Source organism: Temnothorax curvispinosus, unplaced genomic scaffold (assembly GCF_003070985.1).
Source record: "Temnothorax curvispinosus isolate PA1 unplaced genomic scaffold, ASM307098v1 QBEX01016800.1, whole genome shotgun sequence".
NCBI lineage: Eukaryota > Metazoa > Arthropoda > Insecta > Hymenoptera > Formicidae > Temnothorax > Temnothorax curvispinosus.
Window position 1 is genome coordinate 1,223,209 of NW_020226580.1, and position 18,993 is coordinate 1,242,201.

At 41.6% G+C, this 18,993-nt stretch overlaps 3 protein-coding genes across 6 annotated transcripts; 2 read left to right on the plus strand and 1 right to left on the minus strand.

Moving 5' to 3' along the window:
• The first annotated feature begins 346 nt into the window (after positions 1-346).
• LOC112466986 (arrestin domain-containing protein 17-like) lies at positions 347-6,669 on the plus strand. The gene is made up of 8 exons (XM_025035379.1): positions 347-2,016; positions 4,073-4,228; positions 4,411-4,625; positions 4,753-4,938; positions 5,029-5,237; positions 5,447-5,688; positions 5,991-6,119; positions 6,190-6,669. The coding sequence occupies exons 1-8, from the start codon at positions 1,899-1,901 to the stop codon at positions 6,204-6,206; spliced, it is 1,272 nt and encodes a 423-aa protein (XP_024891147.1). The 5' UTR covers positions 347-1,898; the 3' UTR covers positions 6,207-6,669.
• A 28-nt stretch (positions 6,670-6,697) lies between these two features.
• On the minus strand, positions 6,698-11,198 carry LOC112466987 (longitudinals lacking protein-like). Of its 4 annotated transcripts, none has more exons than XM_025035380.1 (4): positions 11,016-11,198; positions 10,099-10,332; positions 9,789-10,002; positions 6,698-9,305 (listed from the first exon to the last, which is right to left on the minus strand). In XM_025035380.1, the coding sequence occupies exons 2-3, from the start codon at positions 10,285-10,287 to the stop codon at positions 9,808-9,810; spliced, it is 384 nt and encodes a 127-aa protein (XP_024891148.1). In that variant the 5' UTR covers positions 10,288-10,332; positions 11,016-11,198; the 3' UTR covers positions 6,698-9,305; positions 9,789-9,807. The 4 variants fall into 4 exon arrangements, with proteins under 4 accessions (XP_024891148.1, XP_024891149.1, XP_024891150.1 ...); XM_025035381.1 differs by lacking the exon at positions 11,016-11,198 and adding an exon at positions 10,774-10,975; XM_025035382.1 differs by lacking the exon at positions 11,016-11,198 and adding an exon at positions 10,504-10,747.
• A 2,866-nt stretch (positions 11,199-14,064) lies between these two features.
• On the plus strand, positions 14,065-16,486 carry LOC112466990 (CCAAT/enhancer-binding protein). Its single transcript, XM_025035392.1, has one exon. The coding sequence runs from the start codon at positions 14,706-14,708 to the stop codon at positions 15,768-15,770; it is 1,065 nt and encodes a 354-aa protein (XP_024891160.1). The 5' UTR covers positions 14,065-14,705; the 3' UTR covers positions 15,771-16,486.
• The last annotated feature ends 2,507 nt before the right edge of the window (positions 16,487-18,993 follow it).

An 18,993-nucleotide genomic window follows, 5' to 3' on the forward strand; every position in this document is an offset into this window, starting at 1 on the left:
GATCCGAAGGACTCTATATACGTGCATGGTGTTAACGAACCCTTTGCGCCTAAATATCCAGTCTTCAAATATTTCAAGTAAGGTAACTAATTGTAAGATGATTATACTAATTAAGTCTTATATGATTTCTATCGGCATGTGTTATCAATACTTGCAGATCCTCCTGAGAAATAGGAAAGTCGTCTAAGTTGACAACATCGAATCAAAAATGATTACTATCGTTTTTAATTATTTCTAATTTAAACCGTGATTTGTTGATTTGTAATCGAGAAAAAAAAACATTTTGAAAAATAAAAACTGCAAAGACTGAAAAAAATTCTCATAATTTTTCAATTTTTATTTTTCGTAGAGAACGTACAATATTTCTGTATATATCGTATAAGAAGTGGTACGGTTCTAAGAAGAAATTGATTTTACACTGTCTAACTTAGCACCGTCAGCGTAGTATCATACGAGTATGAAAACTTAATAGTTGTGTCAGAGGCCACCAGATAGCGAATGCTTACAATGCGAATTCAACGAGACATTTATTGATGCACGTTAATCTTGTGTTGGAGTAATTCGCGTTACGCGTATAGAAGAATTCATTACCTGACGATATATCGCGCTAATCACTTACCCTTATTTGACAATCAATCGCCGAAAACGAGCAATCGCAGAGCCATTGCACAGCAATTGCGGCACAGTCCGCAACCGTGGCTTAATAAACTCGCATAGAAATGTTCAACACGCGATGCAATCCCACGTAACATCGATTGACTATTTAGTAGGTCTGACGGATGACGAAAATATCTCATTTGAAAGTAGCGCGTTCTCATGACGGTCCGACAAGAAATAAAAATACATCACTCGCGGCAGCAATCCGCTCCCAATGGGAGCGGGCGCGAATGCGCGTAATGCATTAAATTAGTCTCAGTCCTGTGGTTCAATTATCCGTTGTCATAACAGTTTATTGACAATCTGATTTAGACAGTCTTCGACGATTGATAATCTTCTCGTTATTATGTCAAAACGATAACGATAAAACTATGATGTAAAAAAAGAACAATGACGTATATTGTTACACATCATGCAACAGTACCTAATTGGTTTCTCGCAATCCCCCGTCGTCATTTCGAAGAATTATATTTTTATCTAGCGACGTCACAAATGTAATGTGCATAGTTACGCTCTGAACAATGTGACTCATGCTTTTAATAATTTAGAAACTAATTTCTTACGCGTGGAGTAGTACTATTAAATGACTCAGCTGTTTTGAAGAAATTTCATCGCGTGTTTCAATATTAAATAAATATAAAAATTGCGGTTAAAGTCTATCAAAATTTCTCACAGTAGATTCAGAATATACATCTTGTTTATCTCTCGTCCAATCATTCGAATACAAATTACCCTTTCTTCAAATTCGTAGAAGCGATGTTTTCTTTTATACATAGAATATTCTTTCACTCGTCAGAGCTACTTTCTTCGATCATTAAAATAATATCACGATATACTATTTGTGCTCCTCATTATTCCAATGATGAACGATTGTCCTCTAATTTCTAATAACGTCATCAATCTCTCGTCCGCACATTTCCTCCTTACGACGAAGACCCAGGGAGAAGAAGACTCCCACCACCACCGAACTATCATAAGGGATACATTGCACGCACCCCGATGACGTTCACAGTGGGGTGCTGATACGAACCAACCGCCCACGACTCTCGACGCCTGTTGGCGTCGTCGGCCTAGCGTCTAGCGAGTCAGACCACGCGATACCAAAGTCGTGAGAGGATTCGCGGTCGACGGACGTCCCGTCGGACCGGTTGTATCCAGTCGTGTTCCCCACTTCGGATCGCGTCGATCGCCCGACCTCGATCCTGCTTGATACAAAGCCGAGCTCTCATCACATTCCACAAATGCCGTCGCTCAGGACTTTTCGCATCGAGTTCGACCGGCCGGGCGCTACTTACGCGCCCGGCGATATCGTCACCGGCGACGTCATCGTCGACCTAGCCAGGGAGAAGACAATCCGAGGTAAATAAGCGTCCAGCACGTGGCTGGCACCGCTGGCAGTGCTGACAGACGCGGCTCGCAGCTCGCAGTATCGAGCGATCGCGCCGCCGATGATGCCAGATGCCAGCGACGCCGCGACAAGAAAGAACGTCGGGCGCCAGCAAGCGCGTTCCCCAAGTATATGTGCGCGTATGTACACGTGCGTAAAAATGCGTGTCAGTGCGAGAAACTAGGGCCGTGAAAAGAAGGCGCAAGCACACGGAGAAATTTAAATCGCTCGTGATGAACGAATTACTTCTTCTGAATATCGATTCCGGATAGAAGAAAACCGCAGAAACCGACGAGTTCGATTGAAGATCATTAAATAAAGTAATAAAGACAAATATTAATTAGTGTCATGACATAAACAGATTTAAAAGGCTCGAAATCTTGCAATTTGGTAAACAAAAAGAATAGAAATAAACGAATCAAATTATTCTGACAATAAATGAAAATTGCTAATCGTAACGAAAAGTGACAAATGCAGAAATTTCTAAATTACAATGCAGTTATAGCAATAAGATGTAGTTAATTAAATATCACGTGTATTCGTAGAAATAGTTTCTATGTCGATATATTTGCGATTTGACAACAAATATGCCACCTCGGTATTTCTTATTTTTATAACAAAAGAAATAAACTATCGGAGATGATGTTCTCTTTCGTTGGTCGCTCGAATGTGCTAATTGTCCCTGTAAAATTCCTATGCGGGACCCGTCAGCCATAAAAACGTCTTTATCAAACTCGGTATGACATCACTCGGAAATCGGAAACAAACGCCGAGACCACATGGACGAAACGTGACACATCAAATGCTCACGCTTTCTGACCTGTGCTTCAATATTATTGACAACATTATGAAATTTCTCTTCTGTCCAACCACTTTATAAAAATAAATTAACTAAACTGAATGAATGAAACCGATGCGAATGAAAGAAATGTCAGTTAGATAGACAGACAGCTCAATTATTGATTCGTGTTATCAGAGAACGACGTCCTGATAGTAAGCAAACAAAGATTCACTGAAGTTATCTCAGTCCCGTGTGCACTTTTTGAACGAAGTCATATAATTATCAAAACGCATCGTACATTACGTGACGAATAATAATATTGGAGTATATGCTGGAAAATATTTTTCAAATACTTTCTGTTACAAATACTGATATATATACATACATATATTCACGAACGCGGTAACAGAAAGTATACATATATAGAATACTTTCTGTTACCGTTCGTGAATATATGTATGTATATATATCAGTATTTATTTATATATATATATATATATATATAACAAGTTTATAAAATTTAATCCTCACACCTACGCGTTTTTAGATGCTTTAATTAAGTATACCTACTTGAACGTGCATTTTGCAATATACATTTCCAAAGTTGTAAACAACCTAAAAATAATTTATCGGAAGACGATTTTCGCGTGGCTGCGATCTGTTGGAGCGCCGAAAAAGAACGACGTAACTTTGGAGCAATAATATGCGAAACGCTCTAGCTCGAGCTCTACTGTTTTTTTCGCGACTATTTTTACGCATCAGCTGTAACTAGTTATGCAACACGCGTCCATACCACATGCGAGTATTATTGATACGTTTGAAACGACATTGAACTTCGTATGAGGTAAAGCATTGTCACTAATGCGCAAGCCTTTCCTGTATACCTTGTCTGTATACTAATTTAGTATTTAAAAAATTAGCAGAACTTTTCTTTTACTCCAGCCGAAATTTTCTTTTAAAAAGAATATGAATATATATGTTCCAGGATTTCGAAATCATATATCATTTTTCGGAAATTGTCTAGAGTTATTTAAGTCTATTTTATTTTTATTGTTAATTATCTTGCTTCTTTTAAATGTAAAAAAGAGAATAGATAATCAAATATTATTTCTTTCAATAATAATCGTGAGAAGATAAATAAATAAAAACAAAAAGAGAAATAGATTACATTACTTTTCAATATATCACATTTTACTACTAATAAAAAATATATAAAAATAAGGACACCGATATTTCTCTGTTCGCAGCACTGAAATTGTCAATAAAGGGAGAAGCTAATGTTAGCTGGGAGAGAAGAAGGACTACCAAGGATTCCCAAGGACGCAGTCACACCCACGTTGATCATTTCCGAGCAAGCGAACAGTATTTTAACCTGACTTATTACTTATTGGGAAGTGCAGCAGGTAACACTCACAATATTAATCTATTAGAAATAGATTAGCTACCTAAAAATTTAAAAAGTACCTGTAAAAGAATATTACAATAAAATAATTGAATATGATTGCTCGATCAACTATTAGTTGCTGAAATCGATTAGATGGAACTTCTTGATTTATTAAATAGACGAGATATCATTGCATTTCAGGCAATGGAGAGGTACAGATGCCAGCGGGGTTTCATAGATATTCTTTTAATTTCTCACTGCCATATAATATACCATGCAGCTTCGAACATACGAACGGTCACATCCGGTACACGATGAAGGCCGTCATCGACAGACCATGGAGATTCGATCACGAGAGCAAAATTGCGTTTACCGTGGTCTCATCTTACGATTTGAACTCTCGCAGTCATCAGTGTGTAAGTGAAATCGCTAAGCAAAGATCCATGTTTTGTTTTGCCTCTCTATTACGAAAAAATAACATCGAACTCCAAAATGAAGATATCGCCCGACGTCATTAAAATCGAATAATTTGTCTTTTATTAGGTCAGCGTAGATGAAGATGTGATGGAGAGTTTTTGTTGTTTCTGTTGTTTCAACTTGGGTTCGATGAAGGTACGTATTAGAATACCGACGACGGGGTTCGTCCCGGGACAATCGATAGAGACTATGGTCAACCTATATAATACTAGCAGTGTCAATGTGACGAAGATCTGCGTTAAACTGGAACGGGTAGGTATAAGCGCGTAACTATAGCGTAACAAATTAATTTCAATCGATATAATAATTTTAATTTTTACTTTTTAATTTCTGTTCACGAAGTCATTAGAATTCCACGCGAAATCACCGTATAATACGACCAAGACGGATAAGGCGGTCGTAAAAGCCGAGAAAAGTGTGGGACCATTCGGCCAACAAGCCGACATTACCTCACGATTACAGGTTCCGCCGATACCGCCATCCCAGTTGGAATGTTGCAGTATAATAGATCAGAAATATTCCTTGCGCGTTACAATTCACGTCTCTGGAGCGTATGTATACCCAAATAGTAATAAAATAAAATGCTTAATTCATGCATGCAATTGTACATATATTATAATCAGTTAATATTTCGCTTTTTCAATTAAAATTCTTAAAATTCTTAAAAATTATTTTGTAATTGCTTGCAATAAATGTTCCGCAATATATGGAAAATCGTATTGGTTAGTGATTTAAGAAATCGGTCCAATTCTTACGACAGGCATTGCAGCATCGTCAAGGTTTACCCGATCTTGATCGGAACAATTCCATTACAATCTACTATTACATCTGCATCCTATATGCAAACCGTGCAGCCTACAGCTCCTATAATACCCGATTATGATCCACCACCGCCGATGCCCGCGTCTCCAGACTACGCACCACCAAACGTGCCCTATCCTGCGGCAATAGGTTTTATCTCTCCAAATCAACCCAGCACGTCGACTAACCCGTGGGACATACGTGAGTATTTTTGTTATTTTGTAAATAATTACTTTAGAAATTTTATATTCAATCTTGAAAATACATATTTGTATACATCGGCTTTATCGTATACCATGTAATTGAATATCGATTTTATTTTACTGTGTCAATTAGAAGTACAGTAACTCGGAGCCAAAGAGAAAATATTTCCAATGATATTTTTGTTATAGAGTAAAAAAAAATTGAAATATAATTTTTGTAAGACTTATCATAGAAATTTGACCTACAGTTGTAAGAATTCTTTAAAGAATAAATTTTAAGAAATTATTATCTCTATCTAGCACCACCATCGTACGAAGAATGTATGCAAAGAGCGGATAGCATCAAAGACGAAGACGAGTCAAATTACGTGCATGGTGCCAACGAACCCTTTGCACCGAGATATCCAGTCTTTAATTTCACACCGCCATGTAAGAATGGAACACTACTTGTTACTAAATCCATCGTTTTAACATTACATTTTTAATTTTTTTTTCATAGATTCATCTGAAAAGTAAACAAAAACGAAATGCCTACCCTGGAAAATAAGCAGAAACAAGGTGGACGATACATCAAGTAGTAACTAATTAAGTTACTTCCACTCAACGTGTTTGTGATGATGAAGAAGCAAGTCAGGAAATAAAAAAACTGATCAAATCAAGCTCTGATCGCTACTACCTCATATAGGATCTTATGTGAATGTTCAACTTTTTTAGTATATATTCAACTTTTTTAAGTATAAATTAATCACATATATGTATATATATATTCACATATATACGTATTTTTATACTTTATATCACACTCTGCTTATATGATTACAAATGTATTATGCAGTTTTATGCGGAACAAATTACATATAATGTACAATGAAGAACATAATTTTGCGATAAATATTTTGTATGCAATGTTTGTTTATAATAGCAGTTAATACACTAGAATGGTTTTAAGGAAGATCAAGGAACAGAGATCCGTAAGAAGGAGCAATAAAGACAGTTATGCCAAAAAATGGTATATTTACATAATTTATTTTATATCTCAACATCATATCATAATCATCATCGAGTCATATAATAGCAAAAGTAACGTTAATAAGGAGGGTTTCGAATTTCAGCTAGAATGGCAGGGATAACGGAGAAAGGAAGGGAGGGAGGGAGGGAAGAGAGATTTATCCGGCTAACTTGTGCAAACTAATCGATTTGGAATCGTGAACTTGGAGTTGTGAATACGAAAAGTGCAATGTATGGAAGTCGGAGATAAAGCGAGAAACGTAACGAAAAAGGATACATATATGACGTAAATGATTTCGTGAATTTAGCGCGAACGGTCACTTCTATGAGATTTTCTATTCTACAATAATTGTATCCCAAATTTACAGCATAGCAAATGTACATGGTATTATTATTCACATTCAGCCACCAAATGCCCGGTAAACATATCATTGTAGGAACTAAACCCATCCATTTCGACGCTTTTAACGCTGCTTTAAATACTGAGACTGAAGATCGGGTACCTATTACGCGATATTGCTATCGGATGATCGCGAAAGATGATGAAGCCTTCTTATGTTGAAAAAAGCTTGAACAATTGAACCCTCATTCCGAAAAGATGCCAAATATATGCAAACTATTACATCACAAATTTCGCTTTAATGCCGCTTGCACGAGAATGGTCCCGTTAATTATCAGAACTTATCAGGCATCGTTGAAATTTGTATGGAAGCCATTTACTTTGATACAAAGTCAAGTTCCATAACAAGATCTGGACTTTATCGCGTGGAGTTCAAAGCATTTTTATGAACGACGAGTTCTTTTTGGTGGATTATTCTTACAATCGTAAGTACGATCAGGTCGGTCTCACGTATAATTCACAGAAACATCCGAAGCAAAATCGGTAGGAAACGATTGCTCTAGGGTTCGTAACATTCTGCGGTATATGACTGATCGATACGTAATGTCGATACGATCCTAAGTCGGCATTCAGTGTCCGTAAAAGTTCACTCGTGCTAATTCGTTATATAATCCAAATTAAAATTGGAATAAATTCATATTAGGCACAAGGACGATTAATTTCACAAGGAAAAACTCACGAAACACTGGAGAATTTCTTAATATGTAATTAAGAGACAGCAAAGTCAGGAATTACGAGCGCGGACTTATCTAACGATGAACGCAATTGACGAAAACTTGTATTGTAGTAAAGTAAAGTTTAAAAGTAATAAAACAGTGAATTCTCTATAATAATAGTAAAATACTTGATTATAGAGGAAAAACACGGCGTTTGTAAAATCAATTTTTGTATCCCTGACTCGACAATGTTTCCTGACTTTCTTCCTAGACTTTTCCGAGCGTCCTGATTGTTCGGGAGGGAAAAGGAACTGTGCGCTCCGACTTTACAAAAATTTACTTCGCTTATATTACAATAACCTTCCCTCAATTTAAGACATTCAACCCTTAATATATTATTATCATAAATAAATTTGGTCTATATCGGTAATATTGTGAATACGCCGGTACAAATACTGGCAGTATTTGGTTAAGTAAAAATCATGTTCACTAGAAGAGGTAACTTGTACGGGATTGATTATGGTATTACAATTTCTTTCCTAATCTCGTATTTCCTTCCTTTTCATTCTATTTTTTTTTTTTTACATTTCACATGAATGCAAAAGAGCAGTATTCCAATATCGCAAAATTGACAAAAGAGAAGGATGTATAAACGCGCACGTTACTACTTCCAGTAAACTTGATTTGACATTCTTCAAATGATTTGCCGGGGGTTTCGCAAATCTATCCACGACAGAAGCCGAACTTTTCGATTGAGGTTCAACGAAATACTTTCGTTAATTATCATTATCATTTACTTAGCATTTTGCACGTAATTTAGTACGATACAAGATCGTTAATGCCCTGTAGGATCGATTTCCTAAAGAGAAATCTCCATAATCACATCCCTGATATAACTTGCGAAAATTGATAATGAAAATAGCATAGATATTTGTAGAAAAAGAGATTTTCATATTTTGACATGTACAAATGAATTACGTCATAGCTGACACGCAACAAATAAATGCTACTTCGTGAATAGATCCACTAAATAGAATCGATAGGGGAGTGCTATGAGTCAGGTAGATCGGCTTAAAAAAAAAAACGGGCGTTGTAACAGATGTTGTCAACATTTCCAACTTGATCCACCAAGACTGCCCCGGTCAGCATGCATTGTAAACTATCGCGACCCACTTATTCGCGATGATTCGTTTTAAAAAAATAATCAATGTTGTTGTTATTGTTGCCACAATATGGCGTAATGGGTTCAAGACAAACATCAACATCATTTCTCTACTTGCATGTATGTGTACATACTATCAATACAACCGTTAACATTAACTGAGAATAAGAAAAAGGCATTATTTTACATCGTCACCGCGTGTTGATCCAAGTCATGAACCGAAGGACACTGAGTTGTGCACACGCAGTGTTTCAACTTTTTTTTTATACATATGTCTCTATATATTTATAATGTATGTTGTGTCGTGTGTTTATGTTGTGTGGTATGTGTTTTACTCAATCACTTTACATTATTACACTGTTCTTTCAGTCCACACACTTTTCAAATACCTGCAAAGGAAAATTCACATTTTTGCCCTATTTGCATTTTTAAATAAAAAATTCTTATACTATGCATAAAAAATGATATGTTGATAAATTGTGGAATTGTATTTATCGAAATTGTTAGCTCTTATTATGTACGTTCAACGCGCACGTGGCAGCGTGTAAATCAAAAGTTACATATGCATATATGTATTATTCGCTCCAAGAATATAAATAGATTTTTGCACAATCAATAACTGACCAATGAACTCTCATGCGGCAACGCCGAAATCAATAATGTTACTAAAGAAATACTGCATTTATTGAATGATTTCTTTTTCTTTTATCTAATATATATAAATATCCTATTAAAAGATGAAATCACCAAACATACTTATAAAGTAAATGTCGCAATAAAGTAATAGATTTAGAAATAAGAAAATTGTATCTATATAAGGAATATTTTGTCAAATTCATCTAGAGTTAAAGAAGCAAAAATTTAAAGCATACCGTATTTATGTGCGTATCTTTAACCTTCTCTCTTAATGGCACCGGGAGCTTCAGCCAGTCCTTTAACTTTAAGCCGGTCTGCTGTTTTGAGAAATGCTGGCAGCTGATCTTGCGAAACGTTTACCTCACCTGCATACATGAATTCTAGAATGGCTTGTAGATGGCTGTACGCAACGTCCTTTAGAATTATAATTGGATGTTTGGACGGATTTTCCTGTCAAGAAGGAAAATATAATTAGTTTAATTAGACAAAGTCTATCGATCACACTAGCGACATCGGGCAATGGTAATATCACTATTAATGCGTTACCTCTAATAAAGATTTGAAGTAAGGACTACAGGCGGACAGGACCATTTTATGCGCTTTGCAAGTCTGACCATCGCAAGCCAATGTCACATCCGTGAAGCTTTTCTCATCTCGCAGGTGTTTGAACGACGACACCATGTTCGACTGGAAGTCATTCCACTTGAGAAAAAACTGTTGTTGCTCTCCCGCCATTGTGAATGCTGGAATTGCCCTATAACTCTTGCGTGATTGTGCAGTCTGCAAGCAACATTACAAATGGGACATCAGTCAACTTAGCAAAACAAATCGGTGCTGCCTAAGCTGCCTACATGTTCACGTACATTCGCGCAATAAATTCAGTGGAAATCAGGAAACATGAAATAAGAATAAAACAAGAACAAAAAGATCAAGAAAAAGATCGTGGGTTACCGGAAGTAAATAAAAAATACAGCGACGCTCGCGAAAGAACCTGCACCAATTACGTCACAATAAACGCGGAGTTTCGACGAGAGGACGAAGTTCGCGGGAGCGCGCGGGCGGAGAGTCGGGACTCTTTGTAGGTTAAGCCTCGAAGGATGCCACGGCGAGAGCGAGGCAACGGTAACGCGGAGTCGGCCCGCGAAGCGGAGCGGAGCGGAGCGTAATCGTCTCGGCGACGAGCGAATTAGCGCGTACGGCCGTGCGCCGTGACGGATGTACCGGGTTTACTCCGGATCGTCGTCGTCGTCGTCACAACATGGCCAAACGCGTGCACACGTCCGTCGGGTGGTCTCGCGTCAAGAGAGGCGCACACGGGTGTCTCCGACACACACAACACACGATCCGCAAAACACGAGGGGGGGCCAGGCGGGATCGAACGCGCGAGAGATGCCGCGAGGGACGACGACGACGATCCTCTCGCGCAACACGGCGTGCACGCGCTTTGCTCTCTCTCTCCTTACTTCGCGCCGTCGACGGGCCGCCGAATCCTGGACGAGACGACGACGTGGCTGACGAACCAGCACCCTTTGCGCCGCACAGGAGGAACGGGAGCGAAAAATATATAACGTAACGCCAAAAACTTTTTGCGCGACCACCACGAATTTTTTGTTGTGGCTAATATCACGGCGAGGAAAATTCGGCTGGACTCGAGTCTTTCCGGCGGCGGTCGGTCGGCCCCCCCCCCCCCCCCCGCGTATACGCGATACCGACCGAAGTTGCCTCGTGGACGTGCTAACAGATGGCACGACCGATCCTGTTTGCGGGCGCATGGCGTTACGCTAGCGAGCCGATTGACTTGCGAGCTGACTTCACAAACTTCGAACGATCGGTAAGCGTTTCGTGCTGATTTCTTACAATTTCACAAAAAAGAATCTTAAAATTAAATGAGACTTGGTCGATTCTCTTTCCCTTTGTGGAGGCAAAACTGCAAAGGAGCAAAAAATTGGTTGACTTTAACCAGCGTTTAAGAAAGTGATTTTTATACACGCTTTTTTATTTGACAGCGATATTGTTATTATTATTATACTTAAAATTCGTTTATTATTTAATTAATTTCCGATATGCGAAAAGATAACATCTATTTATAAATTTATAGAAAATATTTATAAACTTGTAGGTTTTATAGGCTCTCTTTGATCCTATAAATTTAAATCCTATAAATTGTTAAAATGATAAATTGGAATAAATTATAATATTTTAATGCTAGCAGTAACAGATTATATAGCTTGCAAGAAAGATACAATTAACGAATCATATAATACGTAACAAAGTATGTGGTGGTGCAAATTACTTTTCAAAAAGCATACTATAATATTCATAATTAATTATTAAAATGATATATTTATCGGAAATTAAATTATATTAAATTAATTCGATACTTCCTTATGTCAAAAAAGAGATATATATACAGAACCAGGATTGTTTTCACTTAGAAAGAGGAGAAATTGGGCACAGAACAAAATATATGTAAAAAATTGAAAAGAGAGGAAGGGATAGAAGATAACGTACTTATCGTTTACAGGTTTCTTATTTCCGTTTCATCACCCACCATTACATAATACGCTTAATGATACATATATATAACATGAATTAGAGCGCGTAAAGCGCTTAATTAGTGATTCCGCGAGAGGATGTTAATTAATGCGATCTCGGTGTGTCAATTGCGCGCAAAAGTCGCTTCTGGGATTTTTTTTTCCCCATGCCTCGATAGCGCCAAGATTATCGACGCAAGCGAGTCACTGATATGCAGAAACTCGTCGTTCACAATCCGAGCGATTAATATACGTCAGCGTGCGCTGGTTCGTAGACGTAGATCAACGCACGCCTAACTACGCTGCGCGCACGATGTTAAGATAAAAAAATCTGCGTTGATAAACAATCAAAACATGACGCAACAATGATTCGTCTATTCGTGAGGACGCGAAACTATTCGTCGGGCTCGATCGCGACACATCTCGCGCGGAAAATCCCACCGGAACTCCTTCCTGCACAAATTATTCGTCAGATTATATGCTGATCTGTTAGTGATCTAATAATAAAACTGAAAGAGGATAAATATTAAAAATAAATATGGAAAGTTCTAGGAAAACGAGGATAAACGTTTTGAAGCTACGGGCAGAGTCGGGCAGAGTGATAAGCAGCTAATGAACGTTAAAACATAAATAAGGAAATAAAACTTGTTCTAATCTAAAATAATAAAATCCCGGAAAATGGAGAGATATGGTCGAAATAATCGTTTACTGATCTAATTTGAAGTGAAGCACTGGACTGTTAGCTAAAGTTTTAATCAAGATTTATGATGAAGAGCACGTTATTGTCTCATCATAAATCTTGATTAAAACTTTATTAACAGTCTACAATCATATAATCTTTTAGGAACTTATTTTATCATTGCTATTCAATAATTCTCGGATATTTGCATACCTCGTTCAGATGTATTTTAAGCAATTTAAAGCTACTTGTAACGATAACGAAAATCATTTCTCAAAATCTCTAAAAAATCTCGACAAGCGAGCAATTATAACGGCAGAAGATTTTGAATTGATTACTGCCGATTGCGCAATATCGTGTAAACGATGACACTTTCTTGTGGGCAACAGGGTGCTCTCAAAAATAAATACCGAGCGTCGTGATAGGCGCCACGTGACATATACAAAGTCGTTATTTCGCGACGCGTGATGCATGGCTGCATTAAGTAAATATAAAAAATAAAATATTAACTTAAGTTAACGAAAGTTCATGAATGGCAATTAGATATACATGATGGTCTCGTATATCCGGAATTTTAATGTCTAATTTAAATTCGATTATTATCGGTTTGGACAATTCATACAGCGACTGACATCCCAAATGACCTGATGAACGAGCTGATGACCCACGACAGCTAATTGTTCGAGCGGGAAAATCCGCGCACCCATCGCGAATAAAAGGAAGGCCGCCTATCGTACGCACGCGGCGCGGCGTCGCGTCGCGTCGCCGCAAGAATCAAGCGTCGGAAAACTTTTTCCGCCGCACAGAGCCGTGACGGGACCGACCGCAGTGTGTCAGGACATGAGGGATGGCGAGAAAACGAAGAAAAGAGAGGAAAAAAAAGACACGCCGCTCGAGGGAACCGCGGGAGTGAAGGGGAAAAAAAGACGGCCGAAAGCCGAAATGCGTCGGAAACGGAGAGGGAAATGTGGGAAAAGGATGGAAACCGGAGAGGAGCGAGAGAAAGAGAGAGAGAGGCGTGCGCGGATAACGGACAGGAAAAGCGAGAGTGAGAAAGAGTGAGAAAGAGAGAAAGAGAGAGAAAACGGGGCCCGGAGGAGGACAAGGAGCCGGGGGACCGGAGGATCGGAGAAGTGGGAGCTACAGCTAACTCGTGAGCGAGCGCCGCGGCGGTGCGGCGGGAGGAGGAGCGCGGTGGACGCTCCGCGGTCGGTCCCTCCGCGAGAGGACCGCTCGCGAGAGGAGGCGAGAGCACGGAGCGGAATGAGCGGAGGGAAGCGCGACGTCGCGGGCGCAAGCGCAATGAGGCGCGCCACATTGAAAGCTTGCGACATGCCGCCGAGGCGCTCAGTCGCGCGCCAACTCTCGAGTGGGTTTGTTGCTGCCGCATCGAGTTCTCCCCTTTACTCCCGAGCTTCACGTAGCGGTCTCCTTCCGTGTGTACTCCGAGTGGGCCAAGATCGCACGGAGACGTAACCGACTGTGCGCGTGGGCGTGAGTAAGCCGCGTTGACGCGGAGCGGACGACGAAAGTTGAAATAACGTCCACTGGACGAAAAACGTGTGACCGTCGCGTCCTCGGGATCTCGGAATATATAATCCGGGGGGACCATTGAGTAAGTATTTGGAACAGTGTCAAAAACCGCGACGCGCGCCTTCGAGAAAACGAGATCCGTTTGTTATCCATGACGGTGGCGGTGTGACGGCGATAGATACCGAAGAGTACTCTCTCCTCATCTCCTGCCGGCTCGTCTTGGACGACGTAGTTACGCGCTACGACGGCCGAAGGAGAGGGAGATAGTTAGTAATAGAAGCACACAGAGCGAGGCGAGAACGACAACGCGCAGATCGACGGTTTCTACGCACAAACGGACGCGGATTGGTACAGGTGGTCGCGGTGAAGTCGCGAAAGGATTCCCATCTGTGATGTGCGCGTGAGCGATGGCATCACCAGTCATGTACGATTCGGCGGCCCATCAGGCACAGGCCCAGGGTACGGCTGATCTGAAGAAGTCCCAGGTGCTCAACAACAACACCAGCAATCAGAACAACAATAACGCCGCGACGAACAATAACAATTCCGCGCTGCAGATCAACCACAATCACAATCATCAGCAGCAGCAGAACAGCGCGGTGGTGAAGCAGGTCTCCGGCAGCAAGGCGAGCTTGCATCAGCAATACGCCGAGCATTGCGCCGCCGCCGGCGAGCTTACCGATCTCAATGCCCCCGAGATTTCGCTGGATCTCCAAAACCTGATCGACGACAACCAGTTCGGCGAGGGTTTGCTGGACATGCTCGGTACCAATAGCGCCATGAAGCACGTCAGGACGGGCGGCTATCCGCGCACGACACTCGCCTACATGCCGCAGCCGGTGCACAGCGGCGCGACCTACCATCAGAGCAGCAACAGTTGCAGCGACAGTAACAGCTCGAGTTCGGAGTCGCCCAGTATCAAGGAAGAACCGTTGGATCCGACGGACTACAGACGCCACTGCCCTCAGTATCCGCCCGCCGGTTACAGCCCGGTGACGAACAACCCGTTCGCTAACGGTGGCCAGACCTTCACCACCTTGACGCCGTCCACGATATCGGCCGGTCATCCAGGCGCGCCGGTCCATCAGCCACCGCCACGGGGTAACCCCATGAAGGGGCCGGTAATGGCCCATCAGCATCACAACGCCGCGAACGTCGCCAGGAAGCAGACCAAGGCCATCGACAAGGCGAGCGACGAGTACAGACGACGGCGGGAGAGGAATAACATCGCCGTGAGGAAGAGCCGCGAGAAGGCGAAGGTGCGATCGCGCGAGACCGAGGAGAAGGTCAAGCTGCTGGTGAAAGACAACGATCAACTGAAGAAAAAGATCGAAATCCTCAACGAGGAGCTCAACGTGCTCAGGTCGCTCTTCAACACCGGCATCAACGTCGGCGTCGTACCTGAGCAACTGCACCGCGAGATCTCCAGGCATCTCGACCAGTTCCAGCAGCACGCGTGTGGACCCATGTAGCAGCAGCAGCAGGAGCAGCAGCAGCAGCAGCAGTGCAGCACAGACATTGCCGCGCAATTCGAGATGACACCGTCTTCCGACGACATTGTCGTTGACTCGCGTCCCTGGGCTATCAAGTCGCTCCGATTGTGAGACGAAGTTAGTCGCGTCTTCCGCTTCCTCCCGCGTCTCCCCGCAACATCGCGTATGTACATCTCCGAGGAGAAGCCGTCTTTCGTTCTCCCCGTTTCCCTCTCGCTTGCTCATTCTCATCTTTTTCTATCTCTCATTTTCCTCCTCCTTTCGGCTTCTACGTCGTCCTTTATATCTCACTCGGCTCGGAGCGGCGCGCGAGGCGAACGCACGTGCATGCGTGCGTGCGTCGTCGTCGTTGCGTCGAGAGCGCCGTGAAGGCGCGAGCGTGGGAGGAAGAAGGAGGGAGTCGACGAATCGCGTAGGAGGGCGAGCGAGAAGAGCAAGCTACTCTACGCGAGCTTACGACGACCGAGAAACGTCGGCGTGGTTCACGTAAGAACTTAACATTTCGTTGAAAGAGAAGTGCAACTGCCCGCGGTACACGAGCAGCCCTTTGCTCCGGAGTGCCGTTTGGACGCTGAAAAAAAAACGCGAAAGGGACGCGAACGTCGATAAATAAAAACAATAAATGACGTGAGGAATCAATCGCGTGATCCGCAAGCAAGCCATCGTGTCGCGATCTCCCGAGATAATGTCGAGAATCCGACGAAGGATGCGAAAAAGACAGTCCAATTTTTCTCTTTCATCTTTTTTTCGTCATTTGCGTTATTTCTTCTTGGTACCTTACTTCCTTACTTACTTAATAATGTCTTCTTCCCTCTTAGCACTCATGAACTAAATAAGTAAGACTGGGTGATCCATCGATTTCGAGGCCGTCGAGTCCCCGTCGCGTCGGTGGGCACGAAAGATCGCGACGCGTAGGCAAGCCCCGAACATTACGAACAAATCGTATCTCGATGCGATTCACGCGAGAGAATCCTCACTTTAGTTGTATATTATGTTTCGTACTACACGTAAACGATACACGGACACACGTACACCTAACGCATCTCCAACGCGAAAGACACGTATACACGGCGCTGTATTTAGGATTCGGTTCTTAGATAATGTTAAATTAATGAACTTAGGTTATCACTCTCCAATTACCAAGTACCTAAAAAAAAGAGTCATATCGAAACACGGTGATCTATATCAACGTGGCTCGCATCAACAATCGTGCATCAATGAGACATCCATCTTCTCTCGATACGTATTCGCTGCCCGTACTCGTTGTATTCGACGAAGCATGGCCAAGCCAACACAGCCGAGCACTTTATCCACGCTCTTGTATTATAGTTCTAATTAATTTTATTATTATTATATTTGAGATGTATGTACATAAAAAGCTAATATATTTTGTTAGAAGAGAATCAGAGAGAGAAAGAGAGGGAGAGAAAGAGGGAGAGAGAAAGAGAGCATGAGAGAGAGAGAGAGAAAGAGAGAGAGAGAAACCGCCGGAAAGACTGGGGAATCGAGCGGATTGTATACATGCGTGCGTGTGTAAGCCCGTATAACGTGCGTACACGTGTATATGTGACATCGCGTGCGCGAATGCGTCAGGAGAGACGAATTGTTGTAATTGCATATTTTATTTTATTAGCGACGAGAGTGAAACCGAGATATTCGAGCGGAAGAGTCGGAGGAATCATACGTGAATGGTCGATACAAGCGCTCAGTCGCATTAAGCAGGTTTCATCTTCGCGATGTCAGCTCGTAACGCAAAAATCCGATGCCAGCGACAACAGTCAGCAGCCGGTGTGCACCGTGCGGTCGCGCATATCGTTAACGTGCATGCGCGCACGTTACTTGCGAGCGATTTAATTATTTGCGAGGGAAAACGTACGACCGCATGCAACTAGTGTGAATGCGAGAGAGACGTTACGCACATGTGCCTTGGGTGTATGACTGACGTATGACGTTAGGGTATAAAATTACCTGTCACGGTTGTCTTCTTGTCTATGCACAAATATATTTTGATATGAAACGTATATACGTAACGCGCCTGCCTCTGTTTCTTCCCTTATCTCTACGCGTCGCCTCGCCTCCCCGCACTTCCCCCACCCCGTGTCTTCCTCCCGCTCGTGAATTTAATTCCTTATATGACGTACTTAAGACTTTGATGCATAAAGCTGCTTTTCCACGACTGATAACGTTCTCGCGATGTAATCCCGGAATTTAAAGAACTATATGCAGAACTTTTCCGTTACTGTCGACTTATCGTGCTCTACGCTATATGTTACAAAGTACAAATATATTACATTTATTTATCGTGCGATACACAAATGTAAACTTCAATTTCATTCTCCATCGTAGATCATTAAGTGTCACGTTTCGTCTTTGAAGGATTACATACACGCTATCATTACTTTAACAATTCCCTGTACTTCCATATATCTTCAAAATTTTTGCCAGTCCGTTTTTACACATTGTAAAATTCAAGAATAAAGAAGATATTTACTCAAAATTACGCTGTGCTTAGGGAAAAAATTCTGTCATAAATTAATGTCAAAAAATGGGGAAAATCATTATAATTATAAAATCATCAACTTGTTCAGGTATAAAAAAGTATAAGGTTTAAACTTCAAAAGTATCACGAGATAAGGAAACGAACTCGCGCTCGTTATCACTGATAACGTTCTGACCTGAGATTAACGGCGTCATGTATGCGGTCAAGGCAAAGAGCGAGTCCCGTCGAAGGGATATTTCCACGAGTCCGTATAACCAGTCATTGATCTGCCGGAAAAATCCATCGGCATTCGCACCTAACATACACACAGAGTGCCATGGACGTATGGCAAGCGATCGGAGCAATGGCGCGCGAATCCATCGCGGCGAGTGAGTCACGAGATAAGTTTGTTGTTAGTCAGATTAAATAGATTAGCACCATTGTGACGAGCGTGACGCGCGTTGTAGCGAGCCCCGCGGAACAGGATACAGCGTTCCACGCGTGTATGTATACGCGCGGGCGCACGTGCCCGCATCTCGAATCGTACGCACGCAAACGATGCGCACGAGACGCATAAGGAAGCGCATCGCCCGCGTGGCATAATTGACGAAACGAGTTTTTCACGTCGCGATGCAAAATCGGTGATGTCTAATATTTATAATACTTCGTCTGTATTAATTGAGAATTAATTTAATTTAATGATTAAACTAATACGGAAGTTGA

Coding starts and splice junctions, on each gene's coding strand:
- LOC112466986 (XM_025035379.1), top strand. CDS start 1,899: ATGCCGTCGCTCAGGACTTTTCGCATCGAGTTCGACCGGCCGGGCGCT. Junction 4,626..4,752: donor ACTCTCGCAGTCATCAGTGT/GTAAGTGAAATC, acceptor GTCTTTTATTAG/GTCAGCGTAGATGAAGATGT. Junction 5,689..5,990: donor GACTAACCCGTGGGACATAC/GTGAGTATTTTT, acceptor ATCTCTATCTAG/CACCACCATCGTACGAAGAA.
- LOC112466987 (XM_025035380.1), bottom strand. CDS start 10,287: ATGGCGGGAGAGCAACAACAGTTTTTTCTCAAGTGGAATGACTTCCAG. Junction 10,003..10,098: donor ACTTCAAATCTTTATTAGAG/GTAACGCATTAA, acceptor CCTTCTTGACAG/GAAAATCCGTCCAAACATCC.
- LOC112466990 (XM_025035392.1), top strand. CDS start 14,706: ATGGCATCACCAGTCATGTACGATTCGGCGGCCCATCAGGCACAGGCC.